Source organism: Camelus dromedarius, chromosome 5, assembly GCF_036321535.1.
Source record: "Camelus dromedarius isolate mCamDro1 chromosome 5, mCamDro1.pat, whole genome shotgun sequence".
In the NCBI taxonomy this organism is placed as follows: Eukaryota; Metazoa; Chordata; class Mammalia; order Artiodactyla; family Camelidae; genus Camelus; species Camelus dromedarius.
Window position 1 is genome coordinate 64,181,720 of NC_087440.1, and position 17,892 is coordinate 64,199,611.

The 17,892-nt window shown below is 37.5% G+C and overlaps 1 protein-coding gene across 1 annotated transcript; it reads left to right on the plus strand.

Moving 5' to 3' along the window:
- Nucleotides 1–115: 115 nt before the first annotated feature.
- EIF2S1 (eukaryotic translation initiation factor 2 subunit alpha) lies at nt 116–16,296 on the plus strand. The gene is made up of 8 exons (XM_010976619.3): nt 116–258; nt 4,114–4,355; nt 8,210–8,289; nt 9,914–10,065; nt 13,293–13,399; nt 14,510–14,607; nt 15,251–15,394; nt 15,749–16,296. Exons 2-8 carry the CDS (start codon nt 4,115–4,117, stop codon nt 15,872–15,874), a joined length of 948 nt encoding a protein of 315 aa, XP_010974921.1. The 5' UTR covers nt 116–258; nt 4,114; the 3' UTR covers nt 15,875–16,296.
- The last annotated feature ends 1,596 nt before the right edge of the window (nt 16,297–17,892 follow it).

The window sequence follows — 17,892 nt, forward strand, 5'->3', positions numbered from 1 at the left end:
GAAAACGTACTTTTCCGGTACTCCCAAGGTCCACACTCTTCCTTGTTGTCGGAGGACCTGGACTCTATGGTCAGTGACGAAGAGGGGCGCTCTCCTGTCGGCGCTTGCGTGTTGCGAGGTGGTTCCGCATGCGCGGTGGGGTTGCGCGAAGCGCACGCTGAGGAAGATCGGCGGCTGCTGCGGGTCGTTGGCGTCTGATTTCTCCGATTGACAAGCGCGGCGCGGGACCCCAGTGCGGGATTCACACACATACCTCAGGTAACTAGTCCCTCAGATCGGTTTTTCCAAGGTTTGACTTCGGCTGTGTCCAGTGACATGGGTGGTCGAAAGAGCGTAGGCCCCAGGCTACCACCCCCTCCCTTTCCCATCCCTGCGCGGGAAGTGTCTCGACACGATGGCCACCGCCCGCCGGCTCCGCGTCGGTCTTCCTGGGTTGTACAGGTGTCAGGGTACGAAGGAGTCTCGTGACGGGAAGTGGGATAGGTGACTGTACAGCCTCTTCGGTATGCTTAAAGTGGGGGTGCCTGGAGTGGGGCGGCCTCGGGAGGACGCAGTGACACCCCCGCCCTGGGACGCCGAGCACTTTGCTCTCTCCGGGTCTGAGAATTCCACCCTATTTTTTTTCCTTCCGCCCCAGCAAATACTACCTCTAGGTGAAATCCAGACCGGGTACTTCAAGGAACCCGTAGGATGGGCCACGCTATTGACAGGAGCTGGGTTTGAAAGGATCCAAGAATAGTTTGTTCGTCTGATTAATTAACTTTTAAAAATTGAAGCTCCTGTCACCTTATCGCTCGAGTTGTGCGTTTCTGTAGAAGAGTCCTTACGTTGAAACTGAAAGATACTGTTGAAGAGGCTATTCTTAGTATCGATTTGCAGTGTTTCGGCACCGATGAGAATAAACGAGTAGAATTACACGCTGTGATCTTACAGTTAAGCTTAACTAAAGCACATGAGATAAGGGAATTTTAGGTGTCTTTTATTACCCCCCCAACTTAGGCTATTTTAATTTTCATTAAATAAGAAACATTGTTTCTTGGAGAAAAAGGTGTAGCAAAGAAGTCTTGGTTTTTCTCCCTGTTGAAGTTGTTATTCAAGGAAAAAATCTTGTTAACTCTGTCAGCAGTTTGAGAATTACATGTTGCTTTACGTCCTATTCTCAGTTCATCTAATGCCAAATAACAGTTACTGATTCTCCAAGGATCTTCAAAAGACGCACAGTAATGTTTGTAGAGATTGTTGTTTCCTATTTCAACTACAGTGAAGTAATTTAAAACCTTTATTCATGTAGCACTTAATTTTTTTTTCCATGTAGCACTTCTATATAAGAAACTAGCATTCAGAGAGCGTAACAGTGTCAGAGGCGGATTAGAATTATCACAGGAATTGTCTCTATCACATCATACTTTATTTTGGAAAGGAATGTGGACTTCCTGTATCCGTTACCAGAATTTGGTTACCAGAATTCCGCAGGCAGAATTACTGACAATGCAGGGTATTTGAAATTACCTTGGAGCTCAGTTGATTTTTTTAAAAGATGGGTATTCTCTACGGAAGAACAGATGTTGTGTTGTAGTACTCTGGCATATTGAGGTTCTGTGGGTTAAGAAACTCTGGATTTAATGTCAGACGACCTGAATTTAGCTTCTGTTACACTTATTAAGCTTTTGTCCTTGAGGACATCATTTAATACTTTATTTTAATAGTAGACGCCGCAGAAATAATTGTTAAATTTAATGAATTAAATTACAAAATGGAAATGACACCTCGTGACTTTTAGCATTTTGTATTTGTATAGCACATTACACTTTCCAGATTTTTTCACATGTATTTTATCGCATTTGATACCCTCCACAAAACTGAAGCAGAGACCAAAAAACTACGGTTAATGGGAATTCATTTCCCAAGCAGCCACGGCTACTAAGTAGGAGAGCAAAGTCTGGAACCCGTGTCCAGAGCTATTCCCAAAGCTCACTGTGCTACTTGAGGACTTCTTGAGGGCCATACAGAAGAAGTCATGGTGCTTTGAAAATTATATGAAGGGCTGATAGATATCTAATGTGGGACTCCTGTTTTCCTGTTTTTTTTTTTAATTAGTGTCATTACTAGCATAAATAAGGAGATTGGTTCAAAATCTCACTACCAGTATGCAGGTTCTTTGTGAAATAGATTCTTTTTGTGCTTACTAGCTACTTTCTTTTACTGTGAATAGCATACATCAGCAGTATTCTCTTATTTGCACTATATATTGCAGAGAGACTTGTATCTCTCAAAACAGTAGCTTTCATATCTCTCTTCAAGATTCTTTTATAGTATTGCCTATGTTCTTTAACAATCAAGTTAAGTCTTGCTTCCCCAAATTTATCAGCTTTACTATTTGAAGAAACTTGGTAAGTAAAAGTGGTTAACACCTGTTAAATCTCTTAAAACTGTTTCACACATTACCATGGCATTTATTTTGATACTCAGTTTGAAAGTTTTTTAGCCCTCAAATGTTAGTACTTTCCATACATATATTTGACAGTTGTCCAGGGAGAGGGGAAAAAAGCTCTGTTTACAAAATGAAACAACTAACTCAGCTGTTTTATAGTGGGTAATTCTGGCCATTGAATGTCTGCTTCCCTTTACTTGCTAAATCCCTGTTTTGTCAAGCTTCAAGAGAAATATGTCTCTGCCACTATTACTAATATGCTGCTTTATTTTTTTGTTAAATAGGGTAAATTAATGCTCAAAGTTTACAATAATCTGTGGTTTTATGCTCCAGCACTGAATGTGAATACTGATAGTGCTTTTGGTTTAAGAAGTTCAAATTCTGGCTCTTATCACTTGTTAGCAAGTAACAGAACAAGATGCCTAATCCATGCTTCATGTTCTTCATCTATAAAATGGGGAATTTAGGGGGAAAGTGGTACCTCTGGGAAATAGGCAGTGACCAGATTATAGGACCTTGTAGGTAATGAGAAAGTGTATAAATCAATGGGTAAGCCACTGGGAAGATACATGCGGGTGCAGTTAGCCGTTCTCAGACTGCCCTGTAACAGAACTCTGCTGCTGTATGAGCTGGATGTGGATGTTCCATCTTTAAGATTAGTAATGGCAGCTGTATTTCCCAATTAGTAAGAAAAAAATAAGTAAATGAATTTTCACAAATTTTTCATTGGACTCTAGGTCTTACTGCTTATCTTCTGAGCTTTGACAGTAAATCAGTTGTTTAAAAAACATGAAAGTCATCAGCTATGATTACGTTGAGAGCTTCCTTTTAAAAATCTGTTTCTACTCATGGTATGATTTTGGGCTTGTGGATCATAAAAGGAGTGGTGCTGAAAGTAGGTTGGGTGGATCAAAGGGAATAGTTTTAAGTAATTTAAGTATTTAATATGTGGAGGTTAAGAGAAACTTGAGCTGTATATTAATGGAGATCTATAAAGCTGTTCTCAAGATTTGTGTATACCTATTCAATGAAAGAGAAAAATATTTGGAGTAATGGGAAAAGTAGGAGCTAGAAATTATGGTAACTGAATTAAATTCAAGTTTGTTTTAATAGGAAAAAATTTAGCGAGGAGGATATATTTTAGTTAAATTTAATACCTTTTGTGATTAATTTTTTTATCTTGACATGTGATACTGTAGTTTTGGCTGTAGTAAACAATGGAGTGTATCATTTGATTATGCTTAGGGTTAGGGTTTGAGTTGTTGAAAGAGTCTTCTTATATCGTGGATGGTAGCATATCAAGTCGTAGCTGACTTGGGGAAAGAGTAGCTTTAGTTTTACTGATAGATTTATAATAGTGATGCTTCCTATCATTAGTAATTTCTTAAAGTATTAAAATAGTATTTTAGTCTTTAATCCTTCAGTCTCAGATTACTTTATAGATGGTCACTATTTTTTATGATTCCTCTGAAACTAGAAGGTAGAGAATCACCCAAGCCTTACAAAATGTGGAGCAAAATAAAAATTAAAGTTTGATTCCTACACATTCATCTGTTTTCATTTAAGAAGTTTAAAGAGGTGAGAAGACTAGTAACTTCTTCAAGTGGTGAGATGTGGAAAATTTACTTTTTTTATATTGCCCTTAACTCAACACTTACTTGATTTTTTTGTTTCAATTGCAGAATGCCGGGTCTAAGTTGTAGATTTTATCAGCACAAATTTCCTGAGGTGGAAGATGTAGTGATGGTGAACGTAAGGTCTATTGCTGAAATGGGGGCTTATGTCAGCTTGCTGGAATACAACAACATCGAAGGCATGATTCTTCTGAGTGAGTTGTCCAGAAGGCGTATTCGTTCTATAAACAAACTCATCCGGATTGGCAGGAATGAATGTGTGGTTGTCATTAGAGTGGACAAAGAAAAAGGTAAGTGAAAAAAAGATTTAAAATCATATGTATTTTAATAATGTATATTTAATAATTGATATCTGAAATTTTTCAGATTTAAAGTGACTTATTTTAAAATATATTTTTTGTAAATTGCCTACTGCAGTTAAAAATAAAACACCTCCTTTTATACTTAAACTCTTTTACATAGAAAGTTGTTAGAGAAGGATGCCAATTAACCATCTAAGTAAGACCTTTTAAGTTATTAGTGGTTTAATAAATATATCCCAGGACTAGTTTTTGTGGGTCAAGTAACTTTAATTTTATTTCCAGTGGTTATCAGGCTCTTGATAATTGACTCAGTATCAAACTTACCAAACTTGAAGAGACAAGTAAGCAAATCAGAGTACTAGCTCATTCATATTTGTCATGTCTTTTTACTGATTTAGAGCTAAATTAGTAGTCTGATTATTGGGTGAACGGTGGAAATAGGACAGAGATAAGTGGATTTTAGGAATATTGTATGTCTTGAAAAAAGCAATATACTGTAAACACACAACCAAAACCCAGATTATATGTCTCTCTGGTAATCAGAATATTTGTGACCTCCGGATCCTGTGGCATCTTTCAGGCAGTGCTGAATAGGGATTCATTTATTTACTCACTGGGTACCCTTTTTTGGGCCCCAAGTAAATCTTCACCTTCATGAACACATTTTTTTTCCTAAACATAGTGTACAACATCATTAAGTAGATTCTGTCTTCAACTGGCTTAACGTAGTTAATATAATTGATTTCCGTCATCTCACTATAATTGGTTAGGTGTTTGTTTCAGTCAGGGAGTTACCAACATGCTTAAAAGACCAGTCATCCTGATTGAATTTGTCTTTCTGAATTTCCTCAGCCATAGAGTTAATTGATAATTCTGCAAATGATTAATTTTATACGTAACTTTTTTTCTGATTATTAAAATCTTAGACAATAAACTTCAGAGATAGCTTATATTATCCTTTAGGTGGTGACTGACACTTAGCACATTGCTTAATCTAAATGCTCTGATATGATTTACTTGTAGGTGTCCACTCCCCCTCCATGCCCCTAAGTATCAAACTACATGAAGACTGAAATTATTCTTGTGTAAACTTCGTATCACTGTGTAAGTCTTCATATCACTGCCCTGGTAGGACTTCAAATGATGTCTTATCATAGATTGCTTTCCTGTTATCTAAAATATATACACAAGAAAGAATCAAATACATTTTCAACTGCAGTCAGGAAACATGATACTTGTATAAGTATAGTAGATACATGTAAAAATTTGTTTTCATTGCAACATTGTACAGTATTAATAAAAAACGAAGCAACAGTCAGCATCGTGGTTAAATAAATCATGACATATCTATGCGAGGCAATTTTATACAGAATGGGATCTAAATATTCTGATATGAAAATATCTCCAGAGTAAGATAAGAAAAAGTGCATAAGATCCTATAGAGGGGATTCGTTTCTGATACTAGAAGATTAAGTCCTATTGGACAAGCCATTCAACATAACTGCTTTAAACCCTAAACAAGTATCTGTATGGGTGGTAAAAAGTACCCAAAGACAATGGGAGCAACCAAAAGCAGACCAGAACTGAAGGCAAGTCAACACTTGGAAGATGAACTACACTGGATAAGTTTTACAGCTTTTTCTCTGAGTGCATGCTATGGATAGCTTCCAAGCAGGACAGCAGATATTCTAGTGGAAACCTACAGTCTTACTGGCTTGATAGCCAGAGACGAGAGTTCTGGACAACCACAGCAGTTAGAAAGTGGTGATGGGGATTAGAGAAAGGAGAGACACAGGGAGTCCTTAATTTATATATAAATTCTGCTGAACTCTTTAGCTGACCTCTGAAACTACTAATACACAGGGTAGACTGCAAGCAAGCCAACAGGGTAAAAATCTAAACAGATTTCACTTGCTTTCTACCTGGGGAAACAGAGCTTTGTGGTTTTGAATTCAGACAAGTTAACTGCCTTCTAAAACAAAAATTCAGTATTCGTGAGAGGAACCTGAAGGAATTCAGAGTCTGTGCCCCATATCTTTCATAATGTCCAGGATACAATTGAAAATTGGTAAGTATTTGAAGAAATAGGAAAATATTACCCATACAGAAAAGGTAATGAGTGGAAACATTAGGGTTTAATGTTGGAGTTACGCAGAGAATTTTAAAGCAAAAGTTATAACTGCTCAAGGATGTTAGGAAAATATGCTTATAATAAATGAACAAGATGAAATCTCAATAGAGAAATTAGAAAATCTCATAAAGAACTAAAAATAAATTCTATATCTAAAAATAAATTCTGTATCTAAAAAATTCTGTGGATGGACTAATAGCAGATAAAAGATGACAGAAAGCTCCTTGAAATTTGAAGATAATTTATTTAAAAAGAGCTGATCTGAAGAACTGAGAAAAAAAAAAAGACCAACCTGTCAATGATCAAAAGCTCTATTCCAAAAGAAGAGAAAGAACAGAAAATATATTTGAAGAAGTTATGGCCAGAAGTTTCCCATATTTGCTGAGGGGATAAAATGTTTACAAGTTAGAAAAGTTCAGTAAACCTGAAGCAGGATAAATACTAAGACCACGTCTAGGCACACCAAACTGTTGAAAAACAGAAAACAGAGATAAAGAGAAAATCTTCAAAATAGCCAGAGGAAAATGACATTATTTACAGGGGACAGTAATGCAAATTACTATGGCATTCTTATTGGATGTAATGAAAGTCAGAGCATTGAATGATGTCTTTAAAACACTGAAAGAAAACTCAGACCAAAATTCTGTATCTAAAGAAAGTATTATTATACAATGAAGATCAGATGACGGTATTTTCAGGTAAATAGAAACTAAGAGGATTTATTACCAGATACACCTGCATTACAATAAATAGTAAAGGGAGTTATTCAGGCTGAAGAGACATGATTCCTGAAATGGAGACTATATGGGTAAATGTAAAAGACCATTTTCTTCCTCTTAATTCTTTAAAATACATTTGACTGCTTATCTCATTTTTGTACCCACGGAACTTTAATTTATGGAGGTGACTAGTGACATGCAGAGACTAAAGCCATGGAAAGAAGATTCTTATTACTTAAGTTTCCCAAGAGATGGGGACACAGCCTGCCACACAGAGCCACATGAGGAAGCGCCAGTTTTGATCAGGAGGCAGGAGGAGCAAGAGGAAAGCCTACGCCAGAGCCTTTATTGAGGTTTCCATGGGAAAGACAAGGCAGGTCAGGGAAAAGAGTTTAGGGCTGGCTCATTTGAATGGTCTTGGCAGGCCTTGGTGCATCAAGGCTGTCCTGAGTTGTCTGGTAGCTGGCCCTGTGTTGGTTCAGGGCAGGGGGAATATTGGCTTAATGTGAATCTTGAATGAAATGATTAGGGGTGTGGGCCCTGGGTTGGTTGATAGTTATGTGAAAGGTTGCTCCAGGGGAGCCCTTTGCTATCCCTGAGGATTGGCTAGTGCTAGGAGTAGGGCCACTGAGGCCAGGCAGGCCAGCAATGCCAGAGCTTTAAGAATACAGAAAATATAATAAATACAGTTGACCCATTATGAATGAACGCCAGATAAATACAGAATCTTTTGACTTCAGCTTTCATTTGGGTAATTGAAAATTATTAGTAGTTCCCTCTACCAAGGTAGTAGGGAATATACATTACATGCTTAAAATGCATTTCTGAAAACAAAAATCTCTCATCTTGTACTTCCTATGCAATATTTTGTGAATATAATCTTAGTGGGAAATAAGGGTAGGTATGCCAGCTCTACAGTCTGGTTGTGAAAATCTGTCACTGTGGTTCATTGGCACCTGGACAGGTAATTTTTTCAAAATTTTCTTATATAGGGTATATTGATTTGTCAAAAAGAAGAGTTTCTCCAGAGGAAGCAATCAAATGTGAAGACAAATTCACCAAATCCAAAACTGTAAGTTGATTTTTTAGTCAAATTAGTCCACTATTTGACATGTTTAATAAATAATCTGCACAGTGTGTTCCTGGCAGAAACAGAACCTATATTTTCTGTAACTATATTTCCAATTCCAGTTCTACGTTACACAGAAAAATAATTTGAAGATTTAATTTCAAGAGAGTGTGACTTCACTGTTTTTATCTCATGGTGTTACTACCTTAAAGCTTGGCTTGATGTGTGATATTCTCAGATCAGTTCTAGACATCAGCGTTTTCTAAGCTATTGTAGGTTAAAATGTGGGTGATTTCAGCTGACTTGGATTATCATAACATGTAGTTTTTGACTTTCAACCCTGTTTTGGGAATAAGGGTCACAGAGACAACCAGCTATTGTATGTTAAGAATGAGCCAAGGGTTTGTAAAATGTCTGTGAATCCAAGAAAGCAAGGCAAGGGCCTATTACTTAGTATGGTTCTCCTCCCAACCCACCCTAGTTTGTTAGTTAATTCTTTTTTCCTTTTAATACTTTTGCTGTAATTTCCTTCTTATCCACAGTAAGCACTAGTAAAGCAAAAACAGTCATTTCTTCACTCTTCATCTTTCTGTATTTTTTCTATTCTCTGATCCTATTTAGATTTTCCTTTACTCCCTAAATCCTCAGTTGTTAACAGCAGTTTCTATCATTTGTTTTCTCCATCCTTCTCTTGTGTATTTTGTTCTTTTCTGCCATGTGTGTTTCTGTCCTCAGGATAAAATGCCAAGAAAGCAGTGTTTAAATGAAGAGATTTTTAAAATCTTGCTTAACACCAATAAAAGAGAATAAAAATCTAAAAGCCATCAGACCATCACCTCAATCTTTCTCTTTGTTTTACTGATATGTTTACTGTTACTGCAGTGTAGTTTGCACATTTGAAAACACTATCAGTAAAATTCCTTCTTGATAAACTCTTAAGACCTTGGCACTTAGAATATGGTCTCTGAACCAACCAACAGCTTTGGCATCACCTGACTGCTTGTTAGAAATGCAGGATCTCAAGTCCCACCAAGTTTGAGAATTCAGATTTGAGAAGCATTGCTCTAAGAAACTTGCATTTTGTTTTTGTTACCCTAGGATATTGTAAACTGAGTATGTTAGTAGATCTTATTGGGATAACAGAACAAAAGAAATACTAAAATCTCCATCCTGGTCCCATGCTTTCATATGGAATAGCAATAATAATAGCTTTAAATTTGTGTAATGTACAAATTTTATCCGTTTATGTTTTCCTGGTGTGCAGTTGTATACATTTGATGTACATAAGAGCTCTCTACAGCACAAAGGGGAAATACTAGTGTTTCCCTTTTCCAGGTGAGGAAACACATTCAGAGGGGTTTGTCCTAGCATTGACTTGATCTGGGTCTTAGGTTGTAAGTGCTGTTCTATTTCTTCTTGTTATACCAACTTGAGTTAAGTGTTATGGAAAAGCAAACATTTCTCTATGGAGGAAGAATTTGTTGTATGGCAGTCTTTTGTTGTTAAGAATTATTGTAGTCAGAGTAACTAAAGGTTTGTTTTTATGTGCTGTGTACTAAAATGTACAAATTTTTTTTTAAATTGATCTCTTACATTTGAATTGTTTAGCTCTTCATTTTGTTTCTAGGTTTACAGCATTCTGCGTCATGTTGCTGAGGTGTTAGAATACACCAAGGACGAGCAGCTGGAAAGCCTGTTCCAGAGGACTGCCTGGGTCTTTGATGACAAGTACAAGAGACCCGGATATGGTGCCTATGATGCATTTAAGCATGCAGTCTCGTAAGAACACCTTCTTAGCTCTGCTCCCTTCATACCGCTGCTGGGTCTAGCACATAGGTTGAGAGCCTGACATTTGATAGCACAACATCTATGTGTTAAGTCTTTGCCAAATTGAGATTAAAATATTTCAGCATAAAAGGCTCATGATTCGGGCCAGTCCTGTGCAGTGAGCCTGTATAATCTGGGGTCCCATACTTAAGTAGCCTATGGACCGTACGGTTTCCTCTCACACTACTGCCTTACACGTTTTCCTCCCCTACTTTTGCTATTGTCCTAGGTGACTTCAGGGCCAACATAGATGCTTTGTTTAAAACTGTAACCTCTTGTTCTTTTTACTTCAATTCTTTAGACCTTCAGCTCACACCACGTTAGCCAGTCTTCCATAAGGCCTCACCCTGGGTCTTACTATCACCAGGATTTCCTCTGCCTCCAAAACTTTATTCACACATTCTGTTCTTTCACCACAGCCTCCTGTCCTTCCAGCTCCCACATAGTTAGCCCTAATCTATGTTGTCTTAGTTCTTACATCAAGCTCTGATTCCAAACCTTTTTTTTTTCTCCCTGTCTTCATCCTTTCTTCTCTTTCTTACTCAGCATGAACACAGCATGGTCCATCATTTCAACAACTTTCTTGCCAGTATCATGAGCTTTTGCCTTGTTTTTCCTTCTGTTACATCCAGCCTTGGATCGATGTTCCTGCCTTCTCTGCACTTGTAGACTGCTGGGTGCTGCTAGGAAAAACCACAGTCTTGCAGGTTGGTGCCATTGCATACTCATGGTCTCCAACCTCAGCTGGGCCTTAATTGCCGTCCCACATTCTCCTTGGTCCTGGTCACTTCTTCCTCCCATTCTTAGATTGGCTGTTCTGGAGCTCCACGCTCTTCCTCAGATACCCACTCTACCCCTCTCCCCTCACTCTAACCTGATGCACTCACTGCCTATTTTATAAAGAAAATAGAAACCACTGTGCAGGATTGCCTCTACTTCCTTCCACTGTCTCCATCCCACCTGACATTACCTCCTGAGCTCCTGTCACACTGGAATTCTTTTCCTTCCTCCTCTCAAACTAACCTTACCACCTGTGCCCAGCTATTCCTCAGGGATTTCTCCATTCGTTATTTCCTCTCTTGGGTCTTCAGCCTTTCTCTTTATTGTTTTGCTCCATCAGCATAAAGATGTGCTCTGATTTCTCTCATTTATACTGAAAAAGAAATTTTTCAGCCTTACCTTTACTTTCTCCTATAGCAAGCACTGTGTCCTCTCCTTTTAACATCCCAGACTTCTTAATTTCTCTGTACCTGCTGTCTCTAATTCTGCACTTCCCACCTCTTCCTAAATGTTAATACTCCACAAGCGGCCTCACCACTTCACTGTTACTTTCCCAGCCCTTGTGCTGCCAGGGGATATTGGTGTCCTCAGCCCGCAGAGTGGCCAAGTTGGACTTAGAACTGTTAGAGCCTCCAGCAAGCCCACTCATCTGGGGCTCCAAATTCCTTCCAGTTTCCCCCTTCCCCCTATGGGACTTTTTTTTTTTTTCATACCGCATTGTGGGAAAGGTGAGAAGAGTAACAGCTAACATTTACATAATTCTCACAACAACCTTGGTGTAAGTGCTGTTACTATCCCTGTCTTACAGATGAGGGTACTGAGGCAGAAGTTAAATTGTCCAAGTACACACAGCTAGCAAATGGTAGAGCCAGGATTCAAACTCAGGCACTCTGTTTCCATTCAGAGTTTATGCTGTTTACCATCAAGCACTGCTTTATGTTTCTGTCCTCCCTGACATCAGTCCTATACTCCTCAGTCAGTACATTTCTTACCTTGGTCTGCTGTCATCATTGGCCCCAGCTTCCCACTCCAGCACCCCCTCCATTACCACTCAGTATTAGCATTCTTAACAAATTAACATTCATCTTAGCAAATTAACATTCACTCATCACCCTTAACGTTCTTTTCTTGCTTCATCAGCCATGTTGCAACTGTCCAGATTTAACTCAGGATAATTCTATACCACATGTGCTTCATTTTTTTTAAATTAAGTACGATTTCTGAGATAGTTGGAAACAATATTTTGTTCCTCCCAACCTATTCCCTTTTTTGTTAAAATCCTACCATTCTTTTAGTCATTATTTTATGTTTTCCATTTGTTCATCCACTCAGCAAACATACCATTGACTAAGACCTTGGTTCCTGTCTTGTAGCACTTAGGAGGGTCAGATGAAATGCCACTTCATCCATGAAGCCCTTATTATCCTCACCAACTGGAAATAAACCTTTGTCTCCTCACCCCAGGGATACACGTTAAAAACAATATTTTTTTTTTAATTTTTTTCCATGTTTTTGTTCTTTTCAAGCTCTTTGAAGGAGGGACTGCTAATTATATAGAAATACTTAATTATAGTGGGATGTTAGATGTATAGGCATACTTCGTTTTATTGTGCTTTGCAGATACTGTATTTTTTACAAATTGAAGGTTTGTGGCACCCCTGCATCAAGCAAGTGTATTGGTGCCAATTTTCCTACAGCATTTGCTCACTTCATTTCACTGTGTCACACTTGGGTAATTCTCGCAATATTTCAGACTTTTTCATTTTATTATTTTATGGTGATCTGTAATCAGTGACTTCTGGTGTTACTGTTGAAAAAAGATTACCACTGGCTGAAGACTCAGATGACGGTTAGACTTTTTTAGTAATAAAATATTTTTTAATTAAGGTATATACACTGCTTATTTAGACATAATGCTATTGCACACTTAATAGACTACAGTTTGGCAAAACATAACTTTTCTATGCACTGGGAGACCAAGCACGTGACTCGCTTTGTTGTGGTGGATGCTTTATTGTGATGGTCTGGAATTGAACTCGAAATAACTTTGAGCTATGCCTATTTTAGGAGACGTTTTAAATTGCTTGCTTTAGCCAAATCTCTAAAATTTTTCTTTTAATAATCAGTTGGGTGTTTTCTGTTTGTCAGACTGGCCTAAGTGCTTTACTTGCATTATCTCGTTTAATACTACAGTCCAGTGACATACAATTTTATCATTTTACAAATTTGAGAAATAAGATCTGGAAAGGCCCCAAAACACAGTTATTTAAGTGTGAAGCTAAGATTCTGACACTAAAGCCTGTGCTCTTAAACATTATTCTGTGGTGTTGTGTTTGGTATCATAATTATCAGTAAATTAACGTTTACTTTTTGGGGTGTATGTTTTGTTTTTTTATCAGAGACCCATCTATTTTGGATAGTTTAGATTTGAATGAAGATGAACGGGAAGTACTCATTAACAATATTAATAGGCGTTTGACCCCACAGGCTGTCAAAATTCGAGCAGGTAAGTGATTTTTTAAAATAATGTTTAAAATATTTTGCAGTAACAAAAAAGCTGTTAAAAAATGAGCCTCACCAAAGAACATGTTGCTACATGAATATCTAACTTTTTCTAAATGTTTCCTTTTCATAACAAGAAAAATAAATTATTTTTGCTTCTACTGAATCATCATAACATGCATAAAAATTGGCACAAGTAAATGAATTTATGTTTTTGTAAGGATGGGGTCCTACTATGCAAAATCTTCAACTAGTTTTTCCACTTGGTGTTTCATGGCTGCCCTTCCCTATGGAAAATGGGGATGTTTCTCATTTTGAATGGCTAGGTAATATCCATAGAATGGTAAATCTTGACATCAACCAGTCTCCTCTTGATGAGTGTTTAGGTTGTGCCAGTCTTTCTACTACAGTTGACCCTTGAACACCACAGAAGGGTTAGGGTTACCCACCCTCGCACAGTCAGAAATCCATGTGTAACTTAGTCAGCCCTCTGTATCCGTGGTTCCGCATCCAAGGGTTCAAATTCCGTGGTTCGTGGTGTTGCAGTGTTTACTGAAAAAAATTCATGTGTAAGCAGACCATGAAGTTCAGGCCTGTGGTGTTCAAGGGTCAGCTGTATTCAAAAAAACACTGCAAGTTAACACCCTTATAAATATACATTTACCATTTATACAAGTGTTCTGTAAGGCAAATTCTTAAAATTGCTGGGTCAAGGGTATGCAATTTTTAAACTGCTCTAAACAATTTGTGGTTATTATTTCATTTAGTCTTCATCACACCCCTCTTTATTTCCATTTAACAAATAAGAAACTGAAGCAGAGAGGGGTTGGAATCATGATTTTAACCCAGACATAACCAGAATTCGTTAAGTTTCTCTGTCTTTTATACATTCATCATTCAGGGGCTTGATGTGGATGAGAAGATATAATTTCACTGTGTATTCAGATATTTTAATTACAAAGCTAATAACTGGGATTGATTTCTAATTGAAAGGATGATGAAAGCCTTCATAAGTATTTGAATACTAGTGTATATGCCACATCTCTGATTTCTTTTAAACCTTTAAATGTTTTTGCATTTTTTGGTATAAGTTTTTGAATTTCTGTAATTTTAGATATTGAAGTGGCTTGTTATGGTTATGAAGGCATTGATGCCGTAAAAGAAGCCCTGAGAGCAGGTTTGAATTGTTCAACAGAAACCATGCCCATCAAGGTGAGTAGTCAGTTTTCTCCCTCCCTGCTGAAATAATCCACCTAAACCAAACCAAATCAGAATTTTTTTAATGATCATGTTTTATAACAAGTGTTATGAAAAGTGTTTCTTGATGATATTTCTAGGGGATGTTTACAATTCAGTGCAGGCTTTTTGTTATCTACTGCTCCTGTCACAGTGGATGCAGATTCCTGTTGGTCCTTAGTGCCAGGGGACAGCTATGCTAAACCTCCCTTACAGTGCCCATAATGCCCATAGAATCAACTGGATGATTGTTACTCAGAATCTCTTAGAATTTCTTCTGTCAGTTTAGTTTAGAACCAAATAAGAATTTCTGTTTGGTAGAGACAAATTATCCATTATGCTGATGGTGGCTATAGTTAGTCTAGCTGCCAGAGACCCCGGAGTCATAATTATTCATATTCAGTATTGCAGTGGACTGTTTATACTACTAAATTAGATCACAGCATCGGTGAGCTTTTGCTACATTAACAAACCACCCCACATTGCTGACCGACTGAATTGGGAGTTAAGTTTTGGGGTGATTTATAGTTAAGGCAGCAGATTAGCAAAACAGTTCTCAAATACCCTACTTGTTGTGTGTTCTACAGGTACATTCATAATTGAACTTTTGTCTTCTTAGATTAATCTAATAGCTCCTCCTCGGTATGTAATGACCACAACCACCCTGGAGAGAACAGAAGGCCTCTCTGTCCTTAATCAAGCTATGGCTGTTATAAAAGAAAAGATTGAGGAAAAGAGGGGTGTCTTCAATGTTCAAATGGAGGTGAGATCAATATTGGAGTCTTTTGCTTTGTTCTTAAAGGTTTGAAGAAATTCAAATCATCTAAATGACTTGCATTCTAAAATATCTAATCGCTGTCTTTTAAAACATGAGATACATTTAGGATCACAACTCTGCTAAATTTTAATACATTTCTTTTTCCTGTGTTGTTTTGTCCTCATAAATTTCCTCCATTATTTATCTACTGGAATTTATTAGTGATGTTTCAGCAATCAGAAGTAAAGACATACAGCAGAGCTGTTTAAGAGTTAAAATACCAGGCAGTTAGTAATATTGAAATTTAATTTATGTACTGTTTAACTACTTCACTTTGAAATTCTGCCTCTGCTTCCACAGCCCAAAGTGGTCACAGATACAGATGAGACGGAACTTGCAAGGCAGCTGGAGAGGCTTGAGAGAGAAAATGCCGAAGTAGATGGAGATGATGATGCGGAAGAAATGGAAGCCAAAGCCGAAGATTAACTTTGTGGGAGACGGAGTCCACTTTAAGGATCACAAAGCAGCCTTCCTGGCTGTTAACCCTAGACTTGAAAGTTTTCCAGTATTGAAAACTTCAAAGCTGAATATTTTTTATTTCTAAGTATTTAAACGTTCCAGCAGACCAAAACGTGAAATGCCCTCCTAAATGTCAGCTGTTTTCACACAGTAGCTCCAACACACTGAGCATTTTTTAAGGGAGTGGCCTGATTTCACTAGAGACAAACGTTTAAGAACTGTCATAAAATTGGGCTTGTGATTTCTATTTCTGATGTCTCCAGATTGGCTCCCATCTTTGTAGTTCAGTGCCTCCATGAGATTTACCAGGGGCATCCAAAGCAAATAGTCCCAACCTTTCTATATAAAATGTATCAAGCAAACATGAAATAAATTTCTGGGATATTTAACCATAGGCTTCTTCCTTATTGTCACCAGTTAAAGCAATTATGATTACTAAGACCCTAATTCTATTACCTTTGTTTTAGTCAAGATGTAGTAATATAAGGATAGGTGACCAGAGGATCAATATAGCAGATCCTTTCAAAAGGAGGGTTTAGCTAACATAATTTTAATTAGTGAAAGTTGACTCCTAGAGGAAAAAAAGCCTTAAGATGCAATTAAAAGTTATGTTGGTTGTTTGCCTTTTACCTGTTCGAGACTAATGATAACGTGTGGTATGAGGGAGAATTTATCACACTGGTCCTTGCTAGTGTTTTAAGCTGCTTGCCTTGAGTTTATAAGTCAGGGTGGTAAAGTGTGGGGGTTTGGGGTTTTTTTTTAAGAAAAAGATGCTGCTGCTTTAGTTATTTTGAATATCACTGTCTAACTTTTGATTTTTTTTTTTTTGCCATTGAAATATTTGCTAGGTGCCACCTACAGCTTCAGTTCTCTTTATAGCAGAATAGGAATCTGAACAGTTACAATGATTTTTCTGTTTCCATCACTTTGATCTTTCAGAGCTAATTATTTTAAAGATATATAAATTTAAAGGTAAATAAATAATAAATATAAAGGTAAATAAATTTCATAGATAACACATGGTTTGCAGTTACAGCTACAGTACCCAGGGTGTTGAAAGTCTTAGTCTCCTTCATAGATTTAATCTTTTTAGGATACTTGAGGTACTAGATAAATTAATTTTACTAACTATTCCCAAGGATAGCTATTTAAAAATACTTAGAAGATGAAACCTAGACTTAACTCAGTGTTAAAGGGACTGGAAATAACAGTGTGTTGATGAGACAGTTTGAGCCATTTGTGAAGGTGTGACCCTTCATTTAATTTAGCAGCCTCTATTAGCTCTTTAAATCCAAAAGGCTAACTTCATATGGCCATTTCCACAAGGGAGCCAGGATTGCTAGCATGCATGCCATACCTGGAATGTTTAGAGGAGAACCTGGATGTACTTAAATTGGCACAAATAATTTTCATTCAGTCTTTTTGAGGAGTCAAGGAAAAGTATAAAGCTTGCAGCATCAAGAATATTGTCAGAATATAACAGGTGCTCCTTAAAAGTTTGTTACAGGCAGAGGAATTGAAATCTCACTTTGTTTACTGAATTTTTTAATACTTCAAAAGCCATAACTTTCAAGAAATACTGGTGCCTCCGTGGTGAGTGATTTTTATCCCATGCAGGCCTTTTGCACAGTTCCACAACAGTTTTGCCAGTGTAGGACCCTTGCCAGAGGAAAGATCAATACCTCACTGATAGCATGAAGGAGATAAGTAATAAGCTTAAAGCATACTTACACCCTGCTGACTTAAAGATGAGAACAAGATCACACCCCACTCCAGTAATTTGAACAGATTGACAAAGACAGTTGACCAGTTTAATCCAAGTCTTGAATCTCTCCCCACAAAGCTTCTTCACTAAAAATTGACAGCTTCTTCTACTCCCCATTCTGCCTTCGAGGTCAAGTGGTTATTGACTTAACTGAAAACGCAATATTTTGAGTCTCATGTATATACAATTGGAAAAAAACAGCTGAGAAAAAATATGAACC